This window comes from Triplophysa rosa, linkage group LG24, assembly GCF_024868665.1.
Source record: "Triplophysa rosa linkage group LG24, Trosa_1v2, whole genome shotgun sequence".
NCBI classification, from domain to species: Eukaryota; Metazoa; Chordata; class Actinopteri; order Cypriniformes; family Nemacheilidae; genus Triplophysa; species Triplophysa rosa.
In genome coordinates this window covers 8,343,920-8,371,900 of record NC_079913.1, presented here as the reverse complement: position 1 = coordinate 8,371,900, position 27,981 = coordinate 8,343,920, and the positions used below count along the sequence as shown (strand labels likewise).

General features: G+C 38.9%; 3 protein-coding genes across 9 annotated transcripts in view; 2 read left to right on the top strand and 1 right to left on the bottom strand.

Moving 5' to 3' along the window:
• The window catches only part of mybpc1 (myosin binding protein C1), a 32,288-nt gene extending 27,561 nt beyond the window's left edge, over window positions 1-4,727 (top strand). For 6 of the 7 annotated variants that reach the window (XM_057323483.1, XM_057323481.1, XM_057323480.1 and 3 more), the window contains 3 exons: window positions 1,564-1,700; window positions 1,931-2,117; window positions 4,001-4,727. In XM_057323483.1, coding sequence (XP_057179466.1) covers window positions 1,564-1,700; window positions 1,931-2,117; window positions 4,001-4,110 — 434 coding nt within the window. In that variant the 3' untranslated portion in view covers window positions 4,111-4,727. Of the gene's footprint in view, window positions 1-1,563; window positions 1,701-1,930; window positions 2,118-3,260; window positions 3,301-4,000 lie in introns of all 7 variants that reach the window. The other variant, XM_057323478.1, reaches the window with a different exon arrangement.
• A 336-nt stretch (window positions 4,728-5,063) lies between these two features.
• Window positions 5,064-11,596, top strand: chpt1 (choline phosphotransferase 1). Its single transcript, XM_057323485.1, has 8 exons — window positions 5,064-5,501; window positions 7,836-7,983; window positions 8,069-8,210; window positions 8,295-8,379; window positions 9,203-9,334; window positions 9,802-9,960; window positions 10,107-10,232; window positions 10,319-11,596. Exons 1-8 carry the CDS (start codon window positions 5,262-5,264, stop codon window positions 10,433-10,435), a joined length of 1,149 nt encoding a protein of 382 aa, XP_057179468.1. The 5' UTR covers window positions 5,064-5,261; the 3' UTR covers window positions 10,436-11,596.
• A 154-nt stretch (window positions 11,597-11,750) lies between these two features.
• Window positions 11,751-27,843, bottom strand: gnptab (N-acetylglucosamine-1-phosphate transferase subunits alpha and beta). The gene is made up of 21 exons (XM_057323484.1): window positions 27,552-27,843; window positions 27,176-27,261; window positions 26,784-26,903; window positions 26,565-26,615; window positions 26,032-26,228; window positions 25,381-25,445; window positions 24,225-24,359; window positions 22,206-22,367; window positions 21,900-22,079; window positions 21,654-21,824; window positions 21,418-21,541; window positions 20,869-21,075; window positions 19,777-20,783; window positions 19,346-19,545; window positions 19,055-19,274; window positions 18,783-18,896; window positions 18,399-18,484; window positions 18,222-18,320; window positions 17,473-17,640; window positions 14,823-14,913; window positions 11,751-12,991 (listed from the first exon to the last, which is right to left on the bottom strand). The coding sequence occupies exons 1-21, from the start codon at window positions 27,681-27,683 to the stop codon at window positions 12,920-12,922; spliced, it is 3,687 nt and encodes a 1,228-aa protein (XP_057179467.1). The 5' UTR covers window positions 27,684-27,843; the 3' UTR covers window positions 11,751-12,919.
• Between the last annotated feature and the right edge of the window lie 138 nt (window positions 27,844-27,981).

Sequence of the window (27,981 nt, the reverse complement as noted above, 5' to 3'; positions counted from 1 at the left end):
CAACACAAAGTAAAAGTATGTACTTTGCTGGTGATTGAAAGTATTTTGTAAGACCACATTCTAGTATTAGACCAGAAAACAGTTAGTATAGTATAATGTTGTAAATATATGACGATACCACAGATGTCTTGTTGCACTTTGTACTTTTGGATGTAAGCAGTTGCATCCAGTGAAATTAATTTAGTATTCAAAAGACACATCTCAAACTTATTTTGAAAGCATACTTTGAAAATCAACTAGAAATAGAATAGTACTTGGGTAGCTTTGCCACACTACTTTTAAAGGGGTCATCGGATAAAAATCCAACCTTTTCTGTGTTTAAGTACTATAATCGGGTCACTGGTGCATCTACCAACTCAGAAAAGGTGAAAAAGAAGAACCCAGTAACTTTGTTTTGGTGAGCTTTTCTCGGCAAGCATGTAAGAAATCGAGCCGATCAGATTTCGCTCCCCTTGTGACATAGGAAGGGGTTCTTATTATAATATTTCCGCCCATTAATCTGCACGTTTACAGTGTTAAAAACAGTGTTTACGTGTTTAAAACAGTCATACAGTCGTCGTTTAAACAGCATTTACAAGTAACGTTATTGGCTACATATTTTTGTGCGACTTATACTGTATTTCATAGGCTAACTGCATTCATAACTATTCAAATAATCTGTGCATGAGTATTTCGTGTACAATAAAAAAAATGTTTTATGCTTAAATGCTTACCTGTCTATTAAAACACATGCGAGAGCGGAGTGTCTGTCGAGTCCAAGTTGGCCGCGAAGCTCTCTCCATTTAGAAAACGCTTTTATTAATATTAAAAAGGATATTAATCCTTGTTTTATTTCTTCGTTATTCCATAAGCCTGCTGCCTGTTTACACTTTTTTTGGGTTCCTTTACTCGCCGAAGAGTAATCGTGATCCATAATAACAGAACAACAGAATTTCAATATGACAGCGGAGTGAAATCAGTCTATGGGGCACCGAGGACTGCACTACATGTGCGTTGTGTCAACACCCCGGACGGAAGAGGGGTAGGGTGCGCAGTAACTCATTAGCATTTAAAGAGCCATACACCAAACGGGTTGCTGTTAGCAATGGTGTTTTTGAAAAGGCAAAAAGGGTGTCGTTTACACAGCCATTGAGTGTTTTTAAGCAAAATATGTTACAGACATTTCATGAAGACCCTAATAAATCATGCCAACTTGTTGAAAATGGTCATCCGATGAGCCCTTTAAAGTACTGTGGTTCGATACAGTCATGCATTCTAAGTTCGAGATTTACCAGACTGTTAACGGCATCATCTGCAATTGTGAAAGCTTAGACAAGTATGCTACAAACTCAAACTCTATATTGAGTATGCTATTTTTAGCTACAAATGTGCATCTTCACAAATGCAGACCCTACCTTGAACAGACTCGTGAATGACGCTGTGCTGATGATACGTGTTATCTCTTCCTCATCACATAAGGGAAATTCCCCCATGATACAGCTCTCGGCTCGTATCATGCAAAGTCCCTCTCTCCCTTCCCCTCTCACTCTTCCTCCTCCTCCTCTTCCCTTCGCTCTCGATCAGGCCTGCTGCTGAAGAACCCAGAGTACAGCAACCGCGACTTCACTGAGGCGCCCAGTTTCACTCAACATCTCATCAACACCTTCGCCATCGCCGGTTACAACGCCACCCTCAACTGCAGCGTGCGTGCTAACCCTAGGGTAGGTAACTTAGAAGACACTAAAGAGGTTGTAAGGAACTTTTTGCAATTAAACGTTTTCTCCAAAAGGTAAGTCTGGGTTATTATGGGACGTTTGGATTATTTCAACCACTCTTCAAGCACTTATTATTGACTACTATTAACTTGTCCATTCATACCTAATGGATGTTACCCATTAATATTTTTATTTTTTGCATTATGCCGTGTTCTTTCTTCCATTACTGCTCTCAGCCAAAAGTGGTCTGGATGAAAAACAAGATTCCCATCATAGACGACCCACGCTACCGCATGTTCAGCAATCAGGGCGTGTGCACGCTTGAGATCCGCAAGCCCAGCCCGTTTGATGGGGGCGTGTACACTTGCAAGGCAGCCAATGACCTCGGAGAGGCTCAGGTGGACTGCAAACTTGAGGTCAAAGGTTAGTCAGACAAATCGCTGGATATGAATATAGCGGCCACTGACACATTTGGCCAGATTATATATGACTGTCATGTAAAATATGTGATATTACTGTTGGTCGTGAACTAAAGACCAAACAGGCAGCTGACCAACTGTCTGAGAACAGTCAGCATTGATTCACTAAAGTTAAAGTGTGGAAGAGCCATTAAAAATGTAAAATAGAAACGGGTCAAGGCTCCCAGACTGCTTCACTCAGTTTTACCTGTTTGCATTTAAAGCTCACGTAAACTTCACATAAAATCTTGTGTTCTTCAACAGAAGCAAGGAAATCCGACTTTGGACAAAGGACTAAGCGTGTCACAAATTGCTTGAGTTTCATATAAGATTTCCTAACTTTACCATGAAATAGTGCAGAGTTTTAAATTTGTCTTCATTTGAAGCCATTGTGTTTATTCATATTTTTTTATTTTCAGTATAACAATAGAGTTGTGGTCTCATCATTTTGACCTCTATTGTATTTCAAATTGACTGTATTGTATCATCTGTGTGTTAGCCATAATACAATTTTTATTGCTTATCAGTAAAAGCTTTTAGATACCGTACCGTAGAAGTCTTTCAGTCGGCAGTTTAATTATAGTGCCGATTGACTATTATGTTGTTTTATTTTCGGATATATTTTTCGTCTCCTTTACTGTTTATACAGCTGTGATCTCTCACAGCAAGATGTGATCCTTTCAGTATGTTGATATTTCACATAACTGGCCCACATTGGATTCGCTGCATGCTGTTGCAAATTTACAAAGCAACCTCATCTCACCACTGCCACTGTACCACAAATCCCATAATGCACCACAAGACAGCAAACCTTTTTTATTCAATGTCATTCCCATTGCACATTGTTAAGCAGGTCTAGAAACCCGCAGATCTGACCAAACCTCAAATTAAACACAAAGTTTGCATTTTGTATCACACACTCCCATACTCTGTCATACATTGCCATAGTGTTGTGTTTTCTTTTTGATAGACTTCTGTTTTCTGTGGTACACCCTTTAACTCTGTCATGTTAAATCTGTAATGACTAAGTCAGCGATGTACCCTGAGGCACATATAACTCCCTCCATGTAAACTTTGGTTTTAATCCTTATTTTCTTTTCTCCCCCAGTCATCACACAGGAATAGTTACTTTGTTGTTCTCATTCAAGGTAAGCTTTCATATGGTTTCGGGCATATGAAGCTTATTTTCTCATTCATTCTGCATCCCCTTGGTTGCCAATAACTCTGCTTTTGCTCTTGCTGGCGTGTGACGTTAGAATCCAACAATTATATTTCAGAATAAGCAATGTTTCATAGGAACTACAAGCTTGCACAATATTCTGTGAGGGAATTGCTGTCATAATCAGAATGCGTACTTTGCATGCATCTTAAAATGAGAAATAAGGGACATTTGCCACTACTGGAGATGCAACAGTCAGGTTCAACAAAAGTGAAGCTTTTTCTCCATCTCTACCAAACAATTCTCAAGTATGTCAAGTTGTTTCTTTGTGGAAAAACAAGCTCTATTCCCAAAAAAAGGCCTGCAGAGATATGAATGCACTCACTGCCTCAACATTTGTGCTGCGCCTGCCGAACACTGACGATTTTGTTCTCATCTTTCTATCCATTTTTGTCTGTGTTTCTGTCTTTACCCTTAATTTCTTTCTGTATATGTTGTAAAGAACAAATTTATATTTTTGACAACTGACAACAAGGTTCTCACTCGTTTGGCCTGCTATGCACTGACTGAATCCGCTATCGTTACGGTTTCTGTTTTCCTTTTCCTCCAAACCAACATAATCCTTCTGTCTTTGTATCTTCTCTATTTTAGCCCAAACTAAACTGGGTTTAATCTCTCCCTTCTTTCAGGAGGTTTTACGTTCTACGAGCTGATGAAGCGAGGCGTCCCCTTACACCTCATTGATAAGTACATGAAAGAGTCTAAGACCTCTGAGTCAGAGAAGAAGGGATCCGAATGATGGCTGATTCACCCAATCATTACTCAGAATATCTATCACTACTGTCAATAATGGCACATATGTCTAAATTCAGGCATGGTATGTTGTGTCCAGACATGGAACTATAGTTATCATAGAAAGTATTTTTGTCACCAATTTTGTCTGTAACTGTGGTATCATGTGTGGTATGAGCTGTTTTAAGAAGTGCCATTGAATCTCAGATGCATGCCTTTAGTAAACTGGGTTTAGCTTTACAATACACACATAGACGTTATACTGATCGAAAGACATAGAGCATTCAGATATAGCACTGTTGTTCATTTTTTCTGGGTTTAAAAGAAAAGGGTGGATCGAATTAGAGCACTAATTTAGATTTTGTTGATTCTGTTTTTCTTTTATTTCTCAGCTGTTTGAGTTTTTGCAACCCCTTATCTTCATTCTGTGGTGAATGTACCGAAACTATTCTCTGTGCAACTCTACAATCACTTACTGTAGATCTGAAATATCGATAATGTCCATTTGTCAGATTAGACATCGGCAAGACATCTAATGCTGTGCTAGACTAATATGTCTTGAAAATACATACAGATGTTCAATTTAGCATGACTGGGTTTAATAAATGTCTCTGTATGAAGGAACACGTGTTTCTTTATTTATTTGCAAAGATGTGAAAGATGGAAAAAGTGTCTGGAGACAAGGAAAGCACTTTTCCAAGAAAATCGTTCATATTTAATGCCAATGGTGGTTTGAAACAATGTTCCATGTTTGCACACATTTGTTCCTCACACACAAGCCAATCAAATCTTTTTTAAGCAGAAAATAGCAAAAAGAGACAATCTTGGATTACACACTGTGACAGGTGTCAATCAAAACCTGTTTAAAGCCCCAGCACTGTAAATCAAGCCCATTAAAACCAACAAACAATCGCCCCCAGTGGTCAAACACGATACTGCATCCTTTCAAATTTCCCGGTCGCGAGCTCTTCCGGACCTTCGTTTCCTGCGCCTCTTCGTTTATCTGCTCTCAACAATTAGGGACGGCGTAGACCGACGGTTCCGCTTCTCAAAATGACTCGCTACACGTAACCGCCGCACGCGAATGCCTCGTTTCAGGTGGACGCTGGGGGATTCGGACAAAGACGTTGCATCGACCCTGCCAAAAGAGCGATCATAATGCCACAGTGCGCGTGTCCGGGGCCGTTGTCAGCCGTCCAGCTCAAGCGTCTGGAGGAACACAAGTACAGCGCGTCCGGTCGCTCGCTCTTCGAGCCGCCCTGCCAGATATACTGGAACTGGCTGGTCCAGCAAATTCCGACGTGGGTCGCGCCGAACACGCTGACCATCATCGGACTCTTTGTGAATGTTATAACGACGGTGATTCTCGTGTATTACTGTCCTACGGCCACGGAGGAGGTGAGTTCAGTTTGACGAGCGGCGAAACTTCGCTCGCTTGATTGACAGGGGACGCGTTGCGTTCTATTTAAATACCTTGCAGCGTCAGGTATATATAAACATTTTGGTTCGTGTTGCTTTCGGTGATGCTGGAGCAAGACTGGTCATTTTGTGTTTGTTTTATTCTAATCACTGTTGCTTTGGTTTGTTTATCAGTGTTACATTGAAGACGACAGTTACATTTATTATGCATTTAGCCGACGCTTCTAACCAAAGCGATAGTGCATTCAGTCTGTATATTTTGTTTTGTTGGTATGTGTGTTTACGCAGTTCTCTATCATTTTAGTAACACTATGACGTTCTTTTGATTGACGACCGTTTCGATTTTAAATATTACTTAACGCATTCACATCCATTACATTGACAACAAAGCCTCTGTGGCATTCTGGGGAGCACTGTGACCTCATGTCAGAGTGCGTGTGGACATACCCCGTGTCATATTTCTAGAATCACTGTCTATAGTCCATTGACAAAGTCCAGATTCCGCTGTTTATTGTTTATTGCTGCACGCAGTTCTGGGGATAGCTGAATGCATGACTTTAACGCACCTGTTGCCTGGGCGGAATGTAGATTAAGGGGACTCTGAACTTTTACCTAGAGACAAATGCGCCAACAAATGGCCTGCCATTTTTAAAATAAACCTCTGAAACGTGATTATAATTTGCTTGTGTGTTATTCACATGTCAGTTTGCATAGTAATAATTATAACTGTATTATAATAACGAACAAAATTACCTTAATTCTCGTTATTAACATTTCACGCACAAACTATAATAGATTCATTCAGGCGTGGATTTCATCAAATAACCACTTATACCACAATTCCGGTTACTTAGATTATGTAAATGAATTATGCCCATTACTTACGAAATGTAATTCCTCATAGATTGTTCCAAAGTGGCTAAACTCTGCATAGGCCTATAATGTAAAGCAGTGTGTTCTGCCATTAGCCTAATTTTGGATCCACACCCACCACACAGTCAGACAGACTGTAGGTTTATGTGACTCTGGAATCCTGGAAAACAAGTCATTTGGAAATTTGCCCACATCAGACTATTACACACACATAGACTCTCCTTTTTACATTTATATAAACGATTTGTAAATGTCCTTCTAATTTTACGTGACACAGAATTATGCATCATTTCACAGCACTCAACAACAACATATTGGTTACCGATGGCCACGATTCTGTTTCCTAATAACTCATAGACCTTTGACCCTATCACAACCTCAATTAGTCTATATTTTATATACTTTATGTAATACTATTACATCTAATACTATGATATACTCTATTTATATATTATTAACTCATTTCAACTTTGGTCATAATATAATGCATATTACACTATACACTTTTTGTTTGAATTTGAATGTTTAGGCTTTACAAGTACACAGTGAATGAAGAGCAGGTATTAGATAAGCAAGTACACTACTAGATAAGAAAGGAACAGAATGTGAAAGCAAGGAAAAAGCCAGGTATATGGAGCAGGCAATTATGCCGGTGCCCTCTAAGGGATAAAGTAATTTCATTTTTGTAGCTACATTATTTTTCTTTTCATTTTCTTTGATTATTTTTATTCCGTTGAATAGTCTTCTTGGCATTTCTAATAAGGCCTTACTGAAGAAAGTAAAATGGTGTAGATAGATATAGTATCTATGAAAGCAAACAAGATAACTGGGTCCTTCTGTAAAAATGTTTTTCTCTAGCACACACAAAACAATAAAAGTCTTCCAGCTGCCAGGAGCACATCCATATCTACAGCTAGAGGTCAAAGTTTAGTCTACTGTTTTGTTTTCTCTCCTTGCACAAGAGACTTGTCTACTCAAACACGTCGGAAACTTGCAAATAAAGATCTGACACTGCAAATTGAAATTGCAAATAATGATCAAACACAGCTTACTAACAATTGCAGCTAATTCCCTACAAAACAGTTATTTTAATATTATAAAATGGTTTATGCCTCACTGGCTTTGAGCCCAGTCAAACTAGAAGAACTAGATGAAGTGCTTTCGAAATGCTTGTTATCGAGTTAGCTTAAACAACATTAGTGTATCTTTGTGTTTGACAACAATGACGTTGCATTCTCATCATATTTGGTCGACTGTGGTGACGTGAGTGGAAAATAGATTTACTGTTTTACCATTAAGCTGTCAGTTTATCAGTTTTGGAATCGGTTAAAATGGCGGCTTAAAACATTTGATCTGCATCTGCCATTTTACATTAATATTATAAACATTAAGTGCAATACTTCCGTTATCTCTTGCACTCACTTCATCTACTCTTTTTAGGCTCCAGGTTGGGCCTTCTTTCTAAGCGGTTTAGGCCTTTTCATCTACCAATCACTGGATGCCATTGACGGCAAGCAGGCTAGACGGACCAATAGCAGCTCGCCTCTCGGGGAGCTCTTTGACCATGGCTGTGATGCCGTCTCCACAGGTATAACCAGTCTGTCCAACCTACCATTGTTTAGTTGAGAAGAAATATTTAGTACAGCACTCTAATTGCATTGCTTTCCTTACAGTGTTTGTTGCCGTGGGAACGTGTATATCCTGCGGGATCGGCACTTATCCTGACTGGATGTTTTTTTGTGGCTTTGTGGGCATGTTCATGTTTTTCTGCGCACACTGGCAAACATACGTGTCTGGAACTCTCCGCTTTGGATTGTGAGTGCATCTGTTCATGGCTTTCTGACCGAATGCCTGTCTGAGCGAAATCATTGCTGATCGCTTTTCTCTTGGTTTCTGCAGGGTTGACGTGACAGAGGTACAGATTGCTATTGTAATCATGTATATGATGTCAGCTTTCGGAGGTGTGAGTCTTTGGGAAACAACGGTACGGCCCTGCACCTTCTTACATAAAGACCACAACTTTGGGTGATGCTTACACTGGAACTGAATCGCTCACTTTATAATAAGTCATAAGTCAACACTTTCTCACAACTACCGGCAGTGGAAATTAAACATCAACATCAATGGATAAGATGCGACTTTAGTTGATGGATAACCTGTTTTTATTTTAGTCGCAGTGCACAGCTATTTCAGCTACTTTCAGAATACTTTTAAGAATATTAATATTATAATATATGGATTTTTTAATAAAGTAGAAGAATGTCGTTTTTTTACGTTAGCTAGTTTTGAGCTTACAGCCAATTGGTTTATTGTAAGATAACGCAACACTTCAAAACGCAAAGTATAGATATCTGGTGATGCTACGTCAATGGTCTCTTCCAGTGTGGACACGGTGTCAGATTTTCTTTACAAGGAGTCAACAGCCATTGTTCTAGTGTTTCAAAGTAGAAATGCTTTCATCGTGTTTCTCACCAAACAAACCTCAGCAAACCTTCCAAAAAAATCAATCCTTAAGCCGCAATTTCTGAATTTGATCTTCATGTAGAACTTCTGTTTTTACTCTCTGCCTCCTTCAGAAGACAATCAGACTGTGAAAAGGTAAATATAGGTGAAAACTGTTGCCTTGGCTACCAGTCACCCATAGACATGATCTTGCCACAAAAACAGCAGATGTTGTCAACGCACATCAGCCTTTTTATCCCTCCCATTTGTTAAAGCATCAGCTTCTGTCCCACGCTTACCTCCCTGCCCAAATGACCAGCCATATTAGTTGTATCCAGACGATAAATGATGGAATTCTTCATTAGGTGCCTGTGCTCGGAGTGAATCTGCAAACCTTTCCGATTCTCGGCATCATTGGCGGATTCCTGTATTCAACATATTGCTACTTCTATGTCATCCTCAACGGCGGTGTGGGCAAGAACGGCTCAACTGTTGCAGTAAGTGCGTCGCAGCATTGCATGCTTCAAAGTGTCAAACTGTTAGTGGCCATAAATTGTACATGTTATGGTCTGGTTCAGACCGTTTATGTCTGCAATCTACTTAAAGACTGAAGCTTCTCAGGCATACTTTACCAAGTCATACACTACTAACCTGTACTTTGTTTAATATTAATATGCATTTCTGTCTCTAGACATTAAATAACTCGGCATTCACAACTCATTTTATGGCTGTAATGTTACATAGTTCACAGAAACAAGATATTGAACATGATTTTAGATATCTATAAGATACAGGGCTCGGTGATGTCACTTGAAAAAGAAAAGTATTGTAAAATACAAATATATTTGTTTTTGAAAAACAAGCATTAATAAATGAATAAAAACACATTAATTAAAGTAAAATTACATTAAAATAAAGTACGAGTTGACATCATGTTGACTTTAACAGTGCATGTCTTCCTCAGGACACCAGTGTATTGTCTCCTGGTCTACATGTTGGGCTCGCTCTTACCCTGGCCTTCATTATCTTTAAGAAGTCCTCCAGCCAGCTTTTTGAGCATCATCCCTGCCTTTATATACTGACCTTTGGCATGGTGATTGCCAAGATCTCCAATAAGCTAGTGGTAGGTGGTGCTGGTGAAATACTGTAGATTTAAATTCATTTAAAGCCATTGTTGTTGTCCATCGCTCTTCCATTAACAGCCGTCCAAAGATGATCCAAAATCAAAGTGCGAATCAGGTGTACTGAGAAACATGCCCTATTTTACAGGTGGCCCACATGACCAAGAGTGAACTTCATCTTCATGACACAGCCTTTATTGGTCCTGGACTTCTCTTCTTGAACCAGTACTTTAACAGCTTCATTGATGAGTACATCGTCTTGTGGATTGCCATGGTGAGATATCCAGCCTTATAATATTTATTACGTTTCAGCAAATTGTATACAAGCTAGTTATCCCTTCTCTATTACGTGATGTTCAGGTACTGTCCGGTTTGGATCTGGTGCGTTACTGCACGAGTTTATGCCTACAAATCTCCCTCCACTTACGAATCCGGGTTTTCAGCATCGCCCCACAGGGCCACGCCCACAAAGACTGACAATTTGCCCGGCGGGAGGAGGAAGCGGGATTCAAGGATGATGACGTCATCCCGCTTCTTAATCAAGAGCAGGAAAGCCCAACAAACCAAAACCTCAATGGCCTTGACAGTATCACTACCACAGACTAAGATAAGGGAAAAATGTGCATTGTTTTGCCAGGTTTGACCGGAAAATCTTGAGTATGACCAGCGCATTGTTTTGTTTTTTTAACTACACTGGACTGTATCTCACTGGATAAAAACTAAGAGTTTAGACACTAAACGAAATCTACAAAATGGCTTCAGGGACCAGAGGGCCTTAGAAAAGTTTTTATCGCCTCGAAATGTTTCATTTTGTGCGGAAATCCACCACAATTATTATCGTCCAGACGAAGCGTTTATTACGAGATATCCAATCATGTTAAATGAAACTTTAATTGGCTGAAAATGTATAGTAATTAATGGCAATTAACGTGTTGTTTTCAACCAAATTGTTTTTTACATCATACAGTATACACATTCATTTAGGTTTGTGCTTTACAGAAGAACAACGTTTTTTTTTTATATAATACATCTTGTTAAAATAAAGCAAAAATAAGTATTAAAAACATTGTTCTTAAGATCCTATGTAAATCACCAAACTGCCAGTGGTCTGCACCACAAAACCTTTTTTACTCTTAAGTAATTTTACTGCTTTCACTAAAGCATCTATTTGTAGAGACTAGAAGACTTTATATGAAGTAAATAAGACCCCGAAAAAATGCCCGAACAGCCATCGTAGCTTTCAGAATTCACTTTTTTGTGATTGTCCAGTGATTACAGTGTTTGCATTTATTTAAATAACTCGCCTGAATTAAGTGTGAAATCAAGTCAAGCCTGTTTAAAAAACATAATTGAAATAATTGGAAGTATTTAATTGTCAAGAATTGTGGCTATGTGCTAAAAACAGACACGCCTCATTTTGAGGAGAGCTCCGCCCTCTCTTCCAATCACCCAATCCCAGTTTGTTGTGACTTCTTGTTGTGTATATACTTACTCCAGCTGGGTTGCGTGTTTTAAGTTGATGTTTAGGGGGTGGTGCTCTTTTGTGTCTGTTTAATGATGCACTAACTGACAGGTCTGCCTGCTTAGAATCATCTCCTCCCAAAGGGCTAATGAAACAAATAAACGTTGTGTGATTTGAATAGAGCACAGTGTGAAGTCCAGTTATTTGTGTTGTTGCTTTTTGGTGCTGTAAAGACTCAAGTCATTAAGATGAATGGAGCCTGAGGCTCGAACACATTAACAAAGTTTCAGTTGGCGAAATTCCATCCAAAAAAGAGATCATTTTTAAACGATACATTTGGGTATTTTATTACATTCTCAATCAAGATTATGTGAAGTGTACAATTATTAAACTGGGGTTTTGTCCTTGGAAAAAAAAACATGGGACTTTTTTTCAAGTTCAATTAACAAAATAATAAAATCACATTACAGCAGGAATTTTGGCAACATAAATGTTTAAAATAAAACACAAAAGGAGATATCTTGGTATGATTGTTTCCTATGGAACCAAATAAATTAAACAGGGAAATCTGTTCAATAATCAACATTATTATTCAACACTGTTTATATACGCAGGCCTGTTTTGTTAAGCAAGTTCACTCGGTGCCACATAGACTGAGTCAGTAGTACAACGTAAGCAAGCAAAAAAGATTTGTCTTCAAAAGACAAATCAAGGTGAAAAGTTAATACACAACAGGGCCTAACCCACATCTGAATTTCAGACAAAGTCACTATTTAATGTCCCGCTAAGAGACAAGCATGTGAAGGAGTTGTGAACGACATGCGTTTAAAAAGAGAAAGAGAGAAAACATACTGATTATGTCCGATTTAAATCAATCCTCTAAATGTTCTCAAGATCGCTATTCAGGTTCAGATATCCTCAATGAGATTAGAGAAAATGATTGAGACAAATGCGTAAAAGACGAGTGCAAGGCAGAGGAACCCAGCCGTGCATCAACTTTCACTGGCTTCATTCTTGTGGTAAAAAAGGCACTGAAAGAATGAGCAGGATGAATAGAATTACATAAATTATTATTATAAACCCCATGTAAGTAGTACTGTACCACCTATGTATATTAAAATCCTACGTCAAATCAGAACAATTCAAACACCCAAGGTCACATGGCAACGCGCATTCTTGCTCCTAAACACGACTGTGGGCCAACAGAGTTCAATTCACAGTCGATGCACAACCTGGAGTGTGATCAGGCGGAGGAAAAAAAAATCACTAAGTGTCTCACTACCTCCCCTCAGTGGATGAGGCTATCAAAGTCCTCAAAGTTTCTCCGTCAGCTTCATTAAAGACCCGTGGTCTTGTCTTGTTACATCCGAACGACACGCTTGTTTGCGGTTTATGTCAGATGTTAACAAGCGTTTGAGAGGTGGGGAGTCAGAGGTCTCCTGCCATGCCCGCTCTGCCAGAGGAAGGCGGGGTTTAAAGAGAGAGATTGGAGTTACACATCACACCCGTTCAGTGTTCACGTCCTTGCTGACCCTGCGTCTGGGGAAAAGCCGCCGTTTCAACATGATCAGCTGATGGACAGAAAGAAGAGGAAGAATTGTCAGCTAAAGCTGTGAACGCTGCATGTGAATGTGTGACGGACACAGAAGAAAATGACATGTGATAGACAAAAATAGGGAAGGAAAACAAAAAGGCCAATGCTTACAAAATCTTTCTATGTCATGAATGTGTGTGGGAAGTACATTAAAAGAAACAGGAAGTGGCTTCAGGGCAAAGCGCATAATTGAAATTGAAATAATACATAGATAATTTTATATTAACTAAATTATTAGATTATATTAATATTTTTGGAGTGTTTAACAAATCATTTTATTTACAATCAATATTTATCTGCCATTCTGCCGTTTTTGGTTCTACCGAGTGGGTCGTTCTCACGAAACCACTGAAACATCATGGTAAAGATTTTCTTTATAAAAAATAATTCAGTAACACAAACAAGTTTTTACATGGGAATGAATTATTTATGTATTTTATTGCTTTTTCTGTTGAAATTATCATTACCGAAACATGTCCCGAGTGCATTACACGTTATAATTTAAACAGAGTAAAATAAAAAATAGATGTTCTCGAAGGAAAAAAATATGAAAAAAATCATTGACTGAATACTCAATTATAGTAACTATGAAGAAATAGTGGAAAAATGAAGTGTCCATGACTGATTTTCTTATCCTCCGTAACATTTTAAAAGACACACACACAATAATATTTACATTAAGTTTGATTTTATGTGAAGAAACACATCTGCCAGTACCTTTCATTTAACATCTTAACAGAAATCTGCTCTAAATATTTGAAAAATATACAGTAAATGTCCATTGTGGAAGCCTCAGGACCATACATCTTCGTCCAATCATTGCGTTCTGTCAAAATATTTGCATAACTCTGTGCAACCGGCTCGCATACAAACAGCAATCTTACAAAATAGCCATTTTTATACTAACCGAATATACGTTGTCAATTTTCAGTACTGGTAAATGACACATGAGATAACTGACATGGCTCTGGAGAGAGCGCTGGTAAGGGAGGGTCTTTTCCCTCTTATGCTTTCAAAGCTAGCATGCTATTGCTAGCCTCTACGAAAAATGCGACCCCAGCCAATTTTATTGCCTATTACCACAGTATGCATATCTGAAGACATGTCAACATTATAAAAAAAACAGTGTGCAAGTGTGCACACCAACATTTTTTGTCATGACACCATGACAAATGGTGCACGAACCACAAAAGTGCAACAAGACTTAGTCTTGAAGTGTTTGCATATTTTAAGGGGTTTGAGAAGAGAGGCTGCAAATCTGTCCCGAAGACTGGTAATGAATCCTGTTAATGTGCAAGTCTGTCAGAGAGGACGACTGCATCCAAACGCTAAACATAACATGCCTTCACATGCATGTACGCTAAGAGAGGGAGTATCCACTGATAATGTATCGCCTCCATCTTTATATTCATGTTGAGTGTCCAGATTACCATTCTGTCACCATGGACAGATGAAGACATACTGGGCTCCTTTAAAAGGTTGCCCTGTTTGTTAACCTCTCGTGGGATCAGAAAGAAAGAAACCTGACCCCTCCTACCGAGAACAGACGATACGGCAGCTAATACCGCCACTATTTACCGCGTGCCGTTGGGTTGAGCCTGAGAAATGTCAATCAATCATCAAGATGATGTCAGTAGGGCAGTTTGTACTTGGCGCTTCCTTAAAAGAACAAGTTAACGAAGATATTCAAAGTAAATTTTGATATATGCTATTTGAGACTACCCAGACTCAGCTGACCGGACTCGGGTGTGCGTGTGAGAAAGTGACAATAGAAATGAACAATGAGGTGTAAGCTGAATCGTACTGACCTGCTCAGCAAAGAAAGACATTACTGTGAAGATGACTAAGGTCACTAGCACACAGTGGGTCCAGAACTTCAGCTTGTCCCTGTATAGCCGCCTGCAAAACAAGAAGGTTGGGTTGATTAGCATGTCCAAGCCATATAGCTAGCACTAGAGCAGCTATTTCTAGTTTTTGAAGCTCAGTGTCTATGAACTTGAGTGGGAAAAGTTCAAAGTTATATCATGGAGACATGTTTGACCCGTCTTCTCTCCACAGTCTAACTGTTTATATTTAACAAAAAACTTGTTAATCTTTCGCTAGCTTCAACTTTAGTCCCACATGTAAACATAGCTATGTAATTTGTAAGGAGCTGTGGATAAAAGTGTCTGCTAAATGAATAAACATAAACATACATTGTTTTGTTTTTTTCAAATCACACATGTATTTTGGTCATTTTTCAATAATTTCATATTCAAAAAGGTATTTGAACTCATAAAAAATGAATATTGGAATATTCGTTTATTTAAATTAAGTTAATAATGACGTAATTTGTTATGTTTTTATTTAGTCACAATTTCATACCAAGCTTATAATTATCATTAAATATTCATAACGCATTAATGTTATATCCTGTATATAGGTTTTTTAATGTTAAAAAAAAGAAAAAATAGAAAAATACATAAAAACTGCATTTGAACCTGCGCGGAATGGTATAATACAAAAACAAAACCCAACGTATATTGACAGTCTGTGATATATGGTTATCTTATGGTTTATTTTGTTTCACATGTTCTTGATAAGAAAAACATGTATATAACAAATATTTACATAACTATATACACATTTATAGACGGTTTTATTGGACGCACGCGCCTGTCCCGAAGTTACCTTTTGGGCTGTGTTTGGTTATATTGTAACAATTTATTTTATATCTAATTTATATTAATATTAATTTCATTTAACATTTTATTGTATTAAATTAAAACTACTCAACAGTTATTGATTTTTGAAGTTAAGTTTGGGCAACATAACATTTGTTTATGTTGTTGCTGCTGCCGAAACGTCTATATTTAAGTATAATGTATATTTATGTATAAATCTAAGTATATATTAGTATACACATACATGTACGTTGTGTATTTATATATATATATATATATATATATATATACAGTATATACACATGGCACTCATAAACACAAACATTTATTTTGGTCTCGATTAACCGATTTGACAGCCCTAGAAATAACAAACTAAAAACAAGCCAAAGGTGAGAAAAACATTTTCATTTTTGAAAGAGCTGTAAGTCAGGACCAAACATATGTGATAAGTCCCCCGGCATGGTCCAGTTGCTGGCCGATGTTGTGACAAAACCAACTTGACCCAAAAAATAAAACCATTGGGATTCTCTATTTTGTCATTTGAAAATTGCTGTATGTCAATCTTATATATTACGAAGATGAGTTTTTCCAGTGATTGCTTGTTCTTTTTTCAGGCTCAAGCATTAAATGCATTTGGTTTAGAACTGCGATGCCTCAGCCAATTAGCCTTGTCATGACATCATGTTACTGCAGCTAGTCACATGGCATTTACAGCTCAGGTGACTCTCCCATTGAGAAGAATAGGAACGGAAACTTCTCCAGTTATTACATACCTTCTTGCAGTAAAACATCCCAAAAATAAATACATTTATATATATATATAAAACAACAAATGGCGCTGCTATAACAGCTGCCTGATATTTACAGCTGTCAGCACATGATCAATTACTTTGTTCTGAATTAAAACAGCATATTCATCGACTTGACTGACACTTCACAGCGTCGTCCTTGTCTACTGGCTTTGGCTCAGTTTCTGATGTCACCCAACGAGCTGTCCGAAGTGAGAGGGTGACATCATCCGATCCGTTACCCTTTTGTCACCAGTGAGCATCCGTGTCTGTCGAATCTGCACAGACACAGAGCTATAAAACAGAACCAATGGAGTTGTTTTAGCATGACAGTGCCCAAATATAACACCCTGCCCTTCTGCCCGGGCAGGCAGGCGGGTCACAAGGCTTTATGGGACACCTGGGTGTAACGGAGATCTGCTCTGGCTGGGCTTGCAAGAACGGTGAATGTACCAGTCACAATTTTCAGCCTGCGGCCTGCCAAGAGAGCAACGGCCACACAAAGTTAACCATCCCTCCACCAACTCCCCATTCCCAGAATTCTGTATTGCGTTGATAGCTTGCGCTCATTCTCTAACGGTGATGACAGGAAGGATTGTCTATCATAATTCACAGGAGTAACAGGATATAAATTACACAACCGTAACTAAAAATACACAGTGTAAAAATAAAAAAGGCAACAAAAACCATTAAAGGACCATAGGGAAATGAATGATTTGTGAAAAATTTGCGAAGCATTGGGGCTCATTGTTAATTTGATCAGTTACTTGAAAGTTTTTGTATCATCGTCTACCATCTATAAGCTTTCTATGTTTGGGCTCCGGTCTGACTTCACCTGCATCATTCAGATTCAATAATAAAACCTGTGGTATGCAAACACACCCGTTTTGTCCAGCATTCAATTTTTCCTCTTTCTATGCACACAGTCTACCCAACTGCAATGCATTTTGTCATGATGTTAAAGACTAGCACTTTTTGTAATAAACACTTGTTTATTAAAGTCTTACCACTCTTGTAGTTCTGTCATGTGGAGGAAACGGTTCCTGTATTCTTTGGGCAGTTCAAACTGGGAGGCCAGCGGGAACATTGATTCATAGAAATCCCTCAGTACAGCTTTGACCGTGCTTGCATCCTTAAGGCTGTGGTCAATGTTGTCGTTCAGGCAGATAAACTTCCTGTATGGAAAACAAATGGTGAGGGTTTGGTAAAGTAGCTCAACCTTCTATTCAAATGAAAGAAAACAGTAACGTTATCCGCAGTGAGTTGTGGTTTTCGGGATTACCGCCTCCTTTGACCAACAAATTTCCATCCATGGCTTTACTACGTTCCAATTATAAATGTCTGAATGAGATATCATTTCTAGTCAATTAGAGCTTAGCATAACTGTTACAATTTAACAGTTTTAAAATATATATTTTATTTTAATATTTTATGATAAACACAACACACAATCTCATTTATTTTCTGCCACATTGTCTGAGTGAAGTTTTTTTCTCCTTATTCGAAAAGAAAACGATAATTAGAATATAGCTCATGTTTAATATACAGCAGTCCAATTTAACGGTGGGGACTACTCATCACAAAACGTATAAAATAAAAACAAAGCTTTTGGTTCATAAACATATTTCATTTCACCTCATTGCAAATTAAATGTATAATCCAATATAATGTATTCATAAAGTAATATACAGCAATAAGCGTAGTCTCCCTCAGGCATTACATAAGGCACCAAAATCTGACAGAACCCTACACATACCTAGGATTCTTCCTGATGTCATCCAACTGCCCGACAACATGCGAGACGTTGGTGCGTATCATCTTAAAAGCGATCTCCTCCTCCCCCATTATTTCAAATCTGAAACAGAACAAGGCTCCTCATCATATGTACTGCACTGGTTCAGCTGAAGCGTGTGTGGTTTTTTGAAAGGCCTACTTGTATTTGTTCTGGTCCCTGAAGGCTTTGTGTATCCTCTCTGTGATGGCTTTGCAGTGGATGACTAAACCTTTTGTAACTGGTGGCTGCAGACAGATGAAAACAGATTTTATTAACAGTATCAACACCGTGTTCTTGTGTTCGACTGAGAATAGGGCTAGCAACACCAAGGTCATGGGTTAAATTTCCAGGATTACATATAAACCTTAACTGAATGAACTGCCCAATCCAAGAATTGATTTCTTAATGACAGTCTTAGTTTAATTGTATTAATAACAAGGCCACAGTATTGATTTACTACCAATTTTAGGGACTGTCCCAAGTACCAAGACCAAAATTTTGGTCCAAGTTGGATATCTTAAGACTTTGAAAGATGGTTCTCACCATGCTGGGGTCATAATAGGCCTCCTGGGTGGGGCTGACAACATGAAGTTGCGTGAGGTTGGACGGAAGTGTCTTGGAACAATTTATGAGCATCTGCTCCAGACTTGTCAAATCCTGTTTACAGTCAAACAAACACAATGCACGTCATTCAACGCATGAGACAAATCACTTGGCGACATCAAACTAAATTGTAACAATACTTAATGTACACTTTCTACAAATCCTGTTAACTGTAAAATAATTCCTTTAAAAGTCCTCAACGAGTCGCTTACCTGAAGACTCAAAGGGAGTTCGTGAATGCGTGTGGCCAACGTGCGGATCTCCCGGTCCGACAGCACACCGGAGTGGTCCGTGTCGATTTCGTCGAAAACTTCAGATACATTGAGCTGCTGTACGGCGCTCATCAGGAAGTAAAAATAGGAGAAGGCAAACTGCATGTCCTCCGAATGCCGCACATGATGCAAGGACGTCTTATCAAACTCCTGAGGAAAGCTGGGGAAGCAAACCGAACAAATTAATCCTCTTTTGCACATACTGAGACGAGTATGTTGCGAGATCCTTACGTGTCCTGCAGCTCCTGCATGATGAGCCTGTCAATCATGTGAGGCATGTGGGCGGGAACTTTACGAGAGGTGAAGCCGAATTGAGCGTTTAAGAGGCGGTTGACGTAACGAAGCGAGTCGGCAAACGTATCTTGTAACTTTCGTCCGGTGGCGGTGTGGTCAGCTGTATACTGCAGCTCATTCTCCAGACGCTCAACTTCCTGTGAAGAAAAAAAGAACAAACCGTGTTGACATCAGCTACTTTTAGCTGCAATAAATATTCATAAGCGTTTTCTTGAGCAGATGATTGTTTTGGGAGCGAATTTGGTTTAATGTCTGTGTGAACAGAACAGAATTAAGCACTTTAAGAGGAATGACCTCTACATTCAGCTGCAATGTTTAGCCTTATTTGAATCATTTTGGCACTTGTTTTGCACACAACCACATCTCACCTCCAGCAGATCGTGAAAAAACTTCCTCCTCTCCCATGGAAGAAAGCCCCGGTCCGCGCTGATATAGTGCTGGAGTTTACGACTCATGGGTCGGCCCTGGAGGTGGGCTTCATTTTCGGAATCTCTCTTTTTAGACATGTTCCCCACCAGCGTGCTGAGGAGCTTGGACACGTGAGGTTTCTCTGCGGCAAACAGTTGTGAATCGGCTTTGGGAATAACCTCTTCAATCAGGACCGGGACAAGAGATGGAGTGACTTGCATCTTTGCGTTTTCGTCCGATTTAGAGTTACTGTTTCTTAATAAAGGAGCTTTCTGGTCTTTGTTGTTTACTTCCTTTGAGTGGTTTGTTTGTTTGCTCTGGTTTTGCATTTCTCTCAGTTTTTTGTGAAGCAAATACTGAGTTTTGTCCTTGTAGGGCTCTAACAGCTCAGCTTTGGTCAAATTATAGCCTTTAATAGTGATGTCACCTACCATCAACTTCTCATTTAGTTTTTGTAACTCAAGCTTCACTTCTTCTGGTAAAAGTGATTCGTTTAATGCAGGAACCCGCACCGTCTCCATCCCGCCTTGGGCTTTGTCTCGAACTCTTGGACCTTGTTTCTCTTTGGAAATGTTTTCAAACTGGACGTCTGGTTCTGGGATCAACACAGTGGGTTTGGGCTGATCTTCCTTCTCCGCCACTGGACTGGTCACATTAGACTTAGGGAGCTCTCGGGTATCCACGGCGACAGAGAAACTCATGGTGAAATCGTGGTTGTCCGGGCCTTGGAAGGTAATGTTGTAGTGGATCTGGGTGGCATTATGTCCCAGCAGTAGAAGCAGGTGGATGGTCTTCCATTTGTTGGCGACTGAGGTGTGACGGACCACGGGGTTGTCACGGACCTGCGCTTCTGACACACGGTTCGCCAGGCCTGAGAAGCTAAAATACGGTCGGATTTCGCCCTGAGGCAGGATGTAGTGTGTCTGGTTCCTCTTGAGGATGATATCGTGCAGTTGGTTGAAATTATCTGATGGAAACAAAACAGAAGTATTTCATTCCCATTAAATATTAAAATGTAAGATTCAACGATTAACTTAACTCAAGACTCTCACCTTGTCCACAGTCGCCCACGTCGAACCCGCAGGCCAGAACGTTGCACGCCTGGTCGCAAAATTTATCAGCCAACCAAGAGTTAGCGCAGCCCTGGTTACAAAAGGACAAGCCCCCCAGTCCTCCCAGACCACCCGCAAACTGCCAAGGTTGCCCGCCTCCAATCACAGAACCGCCCCCTCCTCCAAAACGACTGCTCCCCGCAGCACCTGTCAAGAAAATGGGAAATGATGAAAGGAATATTTAAAGCTGCAATCGACAACTTTTACCTCAATATTGCCATCTCTGTTTGAAACCTAAAATTGCAGGTTACTTCAAATTATAAATCATTACTATAAGCTGACCGTTGTGAATCGGGCTTAGTTATTGTACTTTTTCAATAACTCATTTTTGTTTATTTTAATAAAAAAAGTTACAGGTTGAAGTTAAAAAAAAATAATAATAACAGAGCTGCAGAAAACCAAGTGCAAATCTCGCCAACTGATATGATCTGAAATGTGAGGATGTGATGTTAACAAATTTCTTTTGAAATAATAAATAAATAAACTTACCCTGACAATCTCCTCCATCCCAGTCACAAGCCGAATTATTGCAGGCCTTGTCGCAGTAGCCATCTTTTATCCAGGAGCCTGGGCAACCCTCAGCGCAGTTTGGAACAGGCCAGGTGAGATACACCTGTCAACACAAAGACGCCTAAGGTTATTATCATGTACAAACAACTTCGAAAAAAAACTACTTAGAAAAAGATGACTGTTGATTTTATACTAATATTGCCATAGACACTGACCTTCTGCCCCTTGGAGTGGCTGTAAAAGTCATCCGGCCAAACGTCTTTGCCGAACATGACATCATCATTGAGGTAGATAAACTTTTGCGAGAGTCCTGGGATCCGGTGGATGTGAGTCTCAATGGCCGGAGAACTAAACGTTGGCAGGTGAGACTGATTCTGGAAAATGTCCTGAGACACAAGAAATACTTTAAAATGTGTATGTGATGTGTCCGTGATAAACATCACATGGTATGGAGAGCTCACCTGATGAGTAATCACGGATACACGTGGATTATCCAGGTTCAGCCACGACGGTATCTGACCTTTGGTTACGATGAAGATGTGCCGAACCCAGGGAGCGTGTTTCTCGATGGATCGCAGCGAATAACGGAGTTCCTCGTTATCTTCAAAGCGACTGGCAGACACGTCCTCATCCTGTTTGGACTGAAGGAGACAACAAAATGATTTATGTCGTATAAATGTGGTAAATATAAAAAAATACATGTGCACAAATATAATTGTAATATCGCGTTTTATGAGCGATCGACTGTTTAAATTAAACCCGAGTACCTGAGAGATGGCCGTCAGATCCCAGAACAGGTACGCTGGGCTGACCGTGAGCTCTTTACCATCCAGCGTGAGGTTCTTCTTGGCCTGCTGCATGAGGTCTGTAAAATCCTGTGCTGTGTTGAGGTGGAGCAGAGCGATGCTGGCCTCAGAATACAGCTGCAACTAAAAATACCCATAAACCATATGGTTAACAGTACAGCAAAGCTCCAAAACACTCACCCAAAACAACTCCATAGAGAAAGGTCTATATAAAACGGAGAAATCAACCAACGCCTTGAAGGGATAAAAATTGTCATCATTTATTCAACATCACGTTGCTCAACTTGTATATGAGACATTTTGAGAAATGTCCGAGTGGTTTTGTGTCCATACAGTTTTAGTCAACGGGGTTCAATATTGTTTGGCTACCAATGTTCTTCAAAATATCTTTGTTGAATAATTGCTGAAAGAATTTTCACGTCTGGGTAAATTGATATTAATTTTAACAGCAAATGAATCAAATTTCAGCATATTTGTAACTATGACAACATAAACAAACGTTACTGCGCATGCGCACTTTTGTGACCCCCCAACTGAACTTCCGGTACACATTCACAAACAATAGAGTGCCTGTAGATTATTTCTGATAACAATCAAAAGAAACCGAGAAGAACCGTTACTTGGCTAAATTTGTCTCTCCGATATTTTGAATTTAGACTGCGATACCAAGCTCAAGCGCTAGATGTCAATGTACCATACGGTTTCTTTGTATGCGACCTAATTACAGGAATGCGACCGAATTATTTATTTAATACAATTATTAGACAGTAAAATAATAATACAAATTAATATGAAGATAAATTAAATAAAATATAAATAGTTATAGTTATATTATTTGACACCAGCCAAACACAAACCGGAAGTTAACTGGGGGTCAGGCACGCGTGCGTCCGTTGAAACGGTCTATAGTCCAACCCTAACAAAATGTAATTGCATTACAATATATTGGAATATTTTGCATTACATTTACAAAAAAACTTTAACCATTAATGATTATTATTAGTTATTAAAAGATTACTAATATTACAAATATTATTTTTAATTGTACCTAAAAAGATGTCAAATTCAACTCTGGGGACAAGTGGTCCATTACCATCATATGGTCTATAGACCATATCCAACCAACACACGCTTCACTGACAGTATTTTTTGTGTAACAGTGTGTGTATTTGACAGAGGTCAAGGGAGAGCTATCAACAACATTGCTAACAGGCTAACATGTACTATAAATACAAGCTCGCTCGCTCTCTCTCTCAACAGCCGACTGCCCTTTTTCTTCATATTATATCTGTTGCCCAGCTTCAATCTTACCTATCATCTCATGTCACACACACAATAATGGTGAAAAACCCTGTCCAAGGCCCAATCTTGTGAAATACAGTGAGAAACCAAACAAGCACATGTGATGAATAGACATTTCTACTTTGAAAGAAAAAACATCAAAGACTTGAGCTATTGAAGTGTGCAGAATTTCATCAATGTGAGTAAATAAAGTAGAAGATTAACACTACACACGGTATGCGGGAGAAACAAAGAGAAGGCGGTGATATACAGAGAGATCTGTGGAGAGATCTGCCTTTCCAACAGCAGACTGGCGCCGGGCCATTTAAAACAGTTGTTGTACGATTACACCCCTGTGCTCAAGTGTCAATGTAATACCCCCAGCTCTTATCACATGACCACAGACAGGAGGACACAGACCACACATCGTCCTAACAAGTTTGATAAACACTGATCCAGAAAGCACTGATTTCAGTGTAAATCAACAAATGACCGAGGATTGCGTGATCTGAGCCGGATATAGATCATCGTGACATTTTTCGTAATGTTGTTGTGGGAAGAAGGCAAGAAGTTCTCTAGTCAGCTTGGACTGAATTTACACAGCAGTGTCTTTCTAGTGGAATTCATAATCTAGAGCACCACCTTGTGGACATTTGAAAAATACTTCGCTCCAAGTTCACCAAATGTGTGCGGTTTTACCTGTTTGATTTTATTGGTCACTACAGCCGGTAGTTTAACCCTGAGTTGCTCAGTTTCCTTCAAAGACGCCGGGAACCCGCTCAAGTAGGCCAGCGTGTGCATGCGGACCAGACCCGGAGCCTCTTTATCTGTTGTCTGTCAAAAAGAAACAACAAAAATCACATGTTTGGAAGTTTCACAACGATTCGCTTTCCAAACAAAAGCAACTAAACTAAAAAACTAACAAACACATAAGTGGCCACACAAAGGGTTTGACGCTTACTAAATGTACAAATGAATAAAATAAAGTTAGGTGGTATAAAGACAACATTACAAGTACATTTTCTTAAACCACGTTAACAAATTTAAATGATCAAACAATATATTGTTTAAAATATACAATAAAAGCATTTTTAAAAGACTTTCTAGTTGTCAGGGAAACTATAGATGCTACTTTGATATTTTGATATCTGTGTGTTAAAAGATCTGAATGACATTGCATTAGTCCAGCAGTCCCAAATACTTTTTGGCATGTGTAATTTAGTTTTAGTCCCAGTTTTGTGCATTCAGGGTTCTATACATTGAACCGGTTAAGCTACAGGAACACCATTTGCAGTGTTTATATATTTCTATACTGTATATATGTTTTAATATATTTAAAGCTTAAAAACATAACTTTAACAAAGCGATAAGTACAAATTGAATCATTACAAAAAGTATCATAAAATACTTTATATAATAGCTAATAATAGCTTGACCACAACTTTTTAAAATAATTTCACAAAAAATAAACAAACTTCCCTAGTCTGGGAATGATTTTGCCCACTAGCAGTGAAAAGTGTACAGTTCCATTCCCAAAAGTCAGATTTCAGAATTTCCAGATTGATATTCCAAAGGAATGACCCTACGGCATTCTGCTTTTCATTTCTTGGAAGATGACAATAAACAAAACTGATTGCGGAAAAAAAATGCAGAAAATGTGTGTCAGCACAGGAGACCACATCCTTGCGTTTATGATACTATACTAACACGGTAATACAAGGTTATGTTTTAGGAGTTTAAAAATGGCTGTCTTTGTTACTTTTTACAAGTAGCAAGTTGGAAATTTCAATTTTCAGAGTCGAACGTAACTGGACACTGGACAGTTTAGTGTTAGTACACCATTTCGATTCCTTACCAGGTAACCTCTGTTGATGGAGTATGTCAGGCTGTCCTTCAGACCATCTGTGTGAGCCTTTTCAGCTACAACAGAAGAGATAAGGTTAGGTCACTGAGTTTTCTTTCCTTGCAAATGGACATTTAAGCCCAGGTGTTCTGTTTCAAGGCTACAGTTAGATTAAAACCTAAACCGGTAGCTACAGTATGTTTGTTTCAATAAGTACCGTTCAAACACCAACCTGAATGTTACTGTACATAAAAAAAACGTGATGAAGGGGTTTATTTTTTCATAAGGTCTGGCTGACTGTACATAAACTTACTTATTACATGGTTACTTCTCACAAAAATAATTAATAAAAAATACATATTTTTTATTCAATATTTAAGCACCAGTAAAGCAGTCTGATATCACTTAAAGCCCCAGATGTGCGGTGGATAAATAACAATACATTAAACAGCGCAATCAGAATCGAGTATTCCAGCAAGTAGTGTGACAACAAAAAAGTACCATGGTGATGTTTTTGGTCATACTTTGAAAATATCAATGATGTTATTACAATTCATTAATAAAGGTATTCCTAAGCTGTTCTGTATTTTATTGAAATTTTGCATGCACGGAAACAGTATATGGTTAAATGCGGGTGTACGAGAGTGTAAGTTACGGTTGTACCTTCGCTGTGCGAGTGAAAGATGAGCACAGACACGCTTGTGGAAGGGTGGAGGGTTTTGGCCACTTGCAAGAGTTGCTTTGTAGAGGAGAAGGCAGCTGAAATCATTGGCAGCTCTTTTAATGTGATGTTGGATGGAAGAGCTGGATCAAGCACTAACACTGGAGCCATGATGCAGTGGGACAACAGACATTCTGGCCTATTACAGAACACGCATTTCATATTAGTGGTCTGATGAAAATCCGATCTGTACTACAAAGAGAGCAGCAGATGAGATCTGCAGCAATGATCTTAACACAGGAAAGCGAGTGGCATGAAAATACTGCGGCTGTAATAAAGGCTAAGAAACAGGAAACTTACAAACCACACAAAACTTGTTCGCTTACTGCAGACAAATGAATTTAATTAGAATATTTCTACTGAATCAAGATATTTGCAATTATGCATTTGGTGGATGCTTTTATCCAAATTCAAGGTACATTCAGTTTGTGTGTTCCCTGAGAATCCAATCTATGACCCGAAGAGTCACACTCACCTTCCTTTAGGAGCTTCAGTAATTTCAGAGCCATTCTTTCCTAGACGTTCCCTAAAAGAGCAACACACCAATTTTTTGATAAGATTAAGTGACGCGCACTCTTTTAAACAATACTCATGCATGAAAGCACAAAGCTAAAACATTGACACCCTATTTTTTCTTCTAATCATGTTAATATTGTTTGTAAATTAAGTTTGTTTAGTGGGTGTGATGATGAACCTCAAGGCGTTTTGTTCCTCTTCTAACTGCTGTCTCACAGCACGGAGATCCTTCAGCAGGTCTGTGTCTGTTCCGTTTACCCAGGTGTACACCACATCAATGGGCATTGGCAGGCAAAGCCTGAAATATTACAAGCATATGAAGAATCAAAAATCTTTCTCTATGCCAGTTACAAAATCAACACTGTTGTGAATAGATAATACGCAGTTCTGTTTATTGCAAGTTAGATTTTATGAGTCAAGTTGGACTACAGTTTTGTAGTAACAAATACATTATCTATTTGTACAATTTATACAGTTCTAGTTATTGCTATCTACATATCAGTTATCATCACTGAACATTCATCAGTTGTTAATAATGTGTTGACAAGAAATTTCGTAGATGTTTCTCACCTGGTCTGAAAGGACTTTCCTGCAACATTATCTCTGTAAGTATCAAACAAAACATGGTACTGATCTCTACTCCATTCTACTAAAACCTGTAAACACACAACAGAGCAAAAACCAGCCAGTTAATACACCTGTAAATCATAGCATATGGCACCTTTATGAAAATCTTGGAAACCCTATAAAACAATAAAACTACACAATGACAGTATGTATGTTTTATTCCTAACCACTATGCAACAGGTCACGGTCACATTGCACAATCAGCTTTTGATCAGTAAGAAGAGAATGCAACAAATAAAATGAGACATAGTGCGATTTTAATGGAGCCTTTTGAAATTTGTGAAGTTTGGACGGACACCGCCACAGATAATGTACATACCTCTCCGAACTGAAAAGCAGACACAATCATGAGGACAAGCCCTCCAAAACATAGGTACAGACCATAGCGGTGTGACAGACAGGTGTATGTCTGTCGCTGCACCAGTTTTAGTATTGAATTAATGATCACCATGACTCTTCCCGGCCAGCGACATATCCTCCTCTATAAACATTTAACCTGGACACATGTTTCTCGCGGTGAATTTAAAATATTTACATTACAGGGCACACTACACTAAAACATACGGTCACATGACAACAGCACGCCAACCATTCAGACGTTGTAGTTCCTGATTGGCGACGATATGCAGTTCACCACATGATATGAATAGCGCGATCTTTACATGATAGACTCACTGCTGCACTCTGGTGGACAGGAGGAAAGGTAGTGTAATGTATAACAAATTGATACATATTTTTTTCTGCTTACA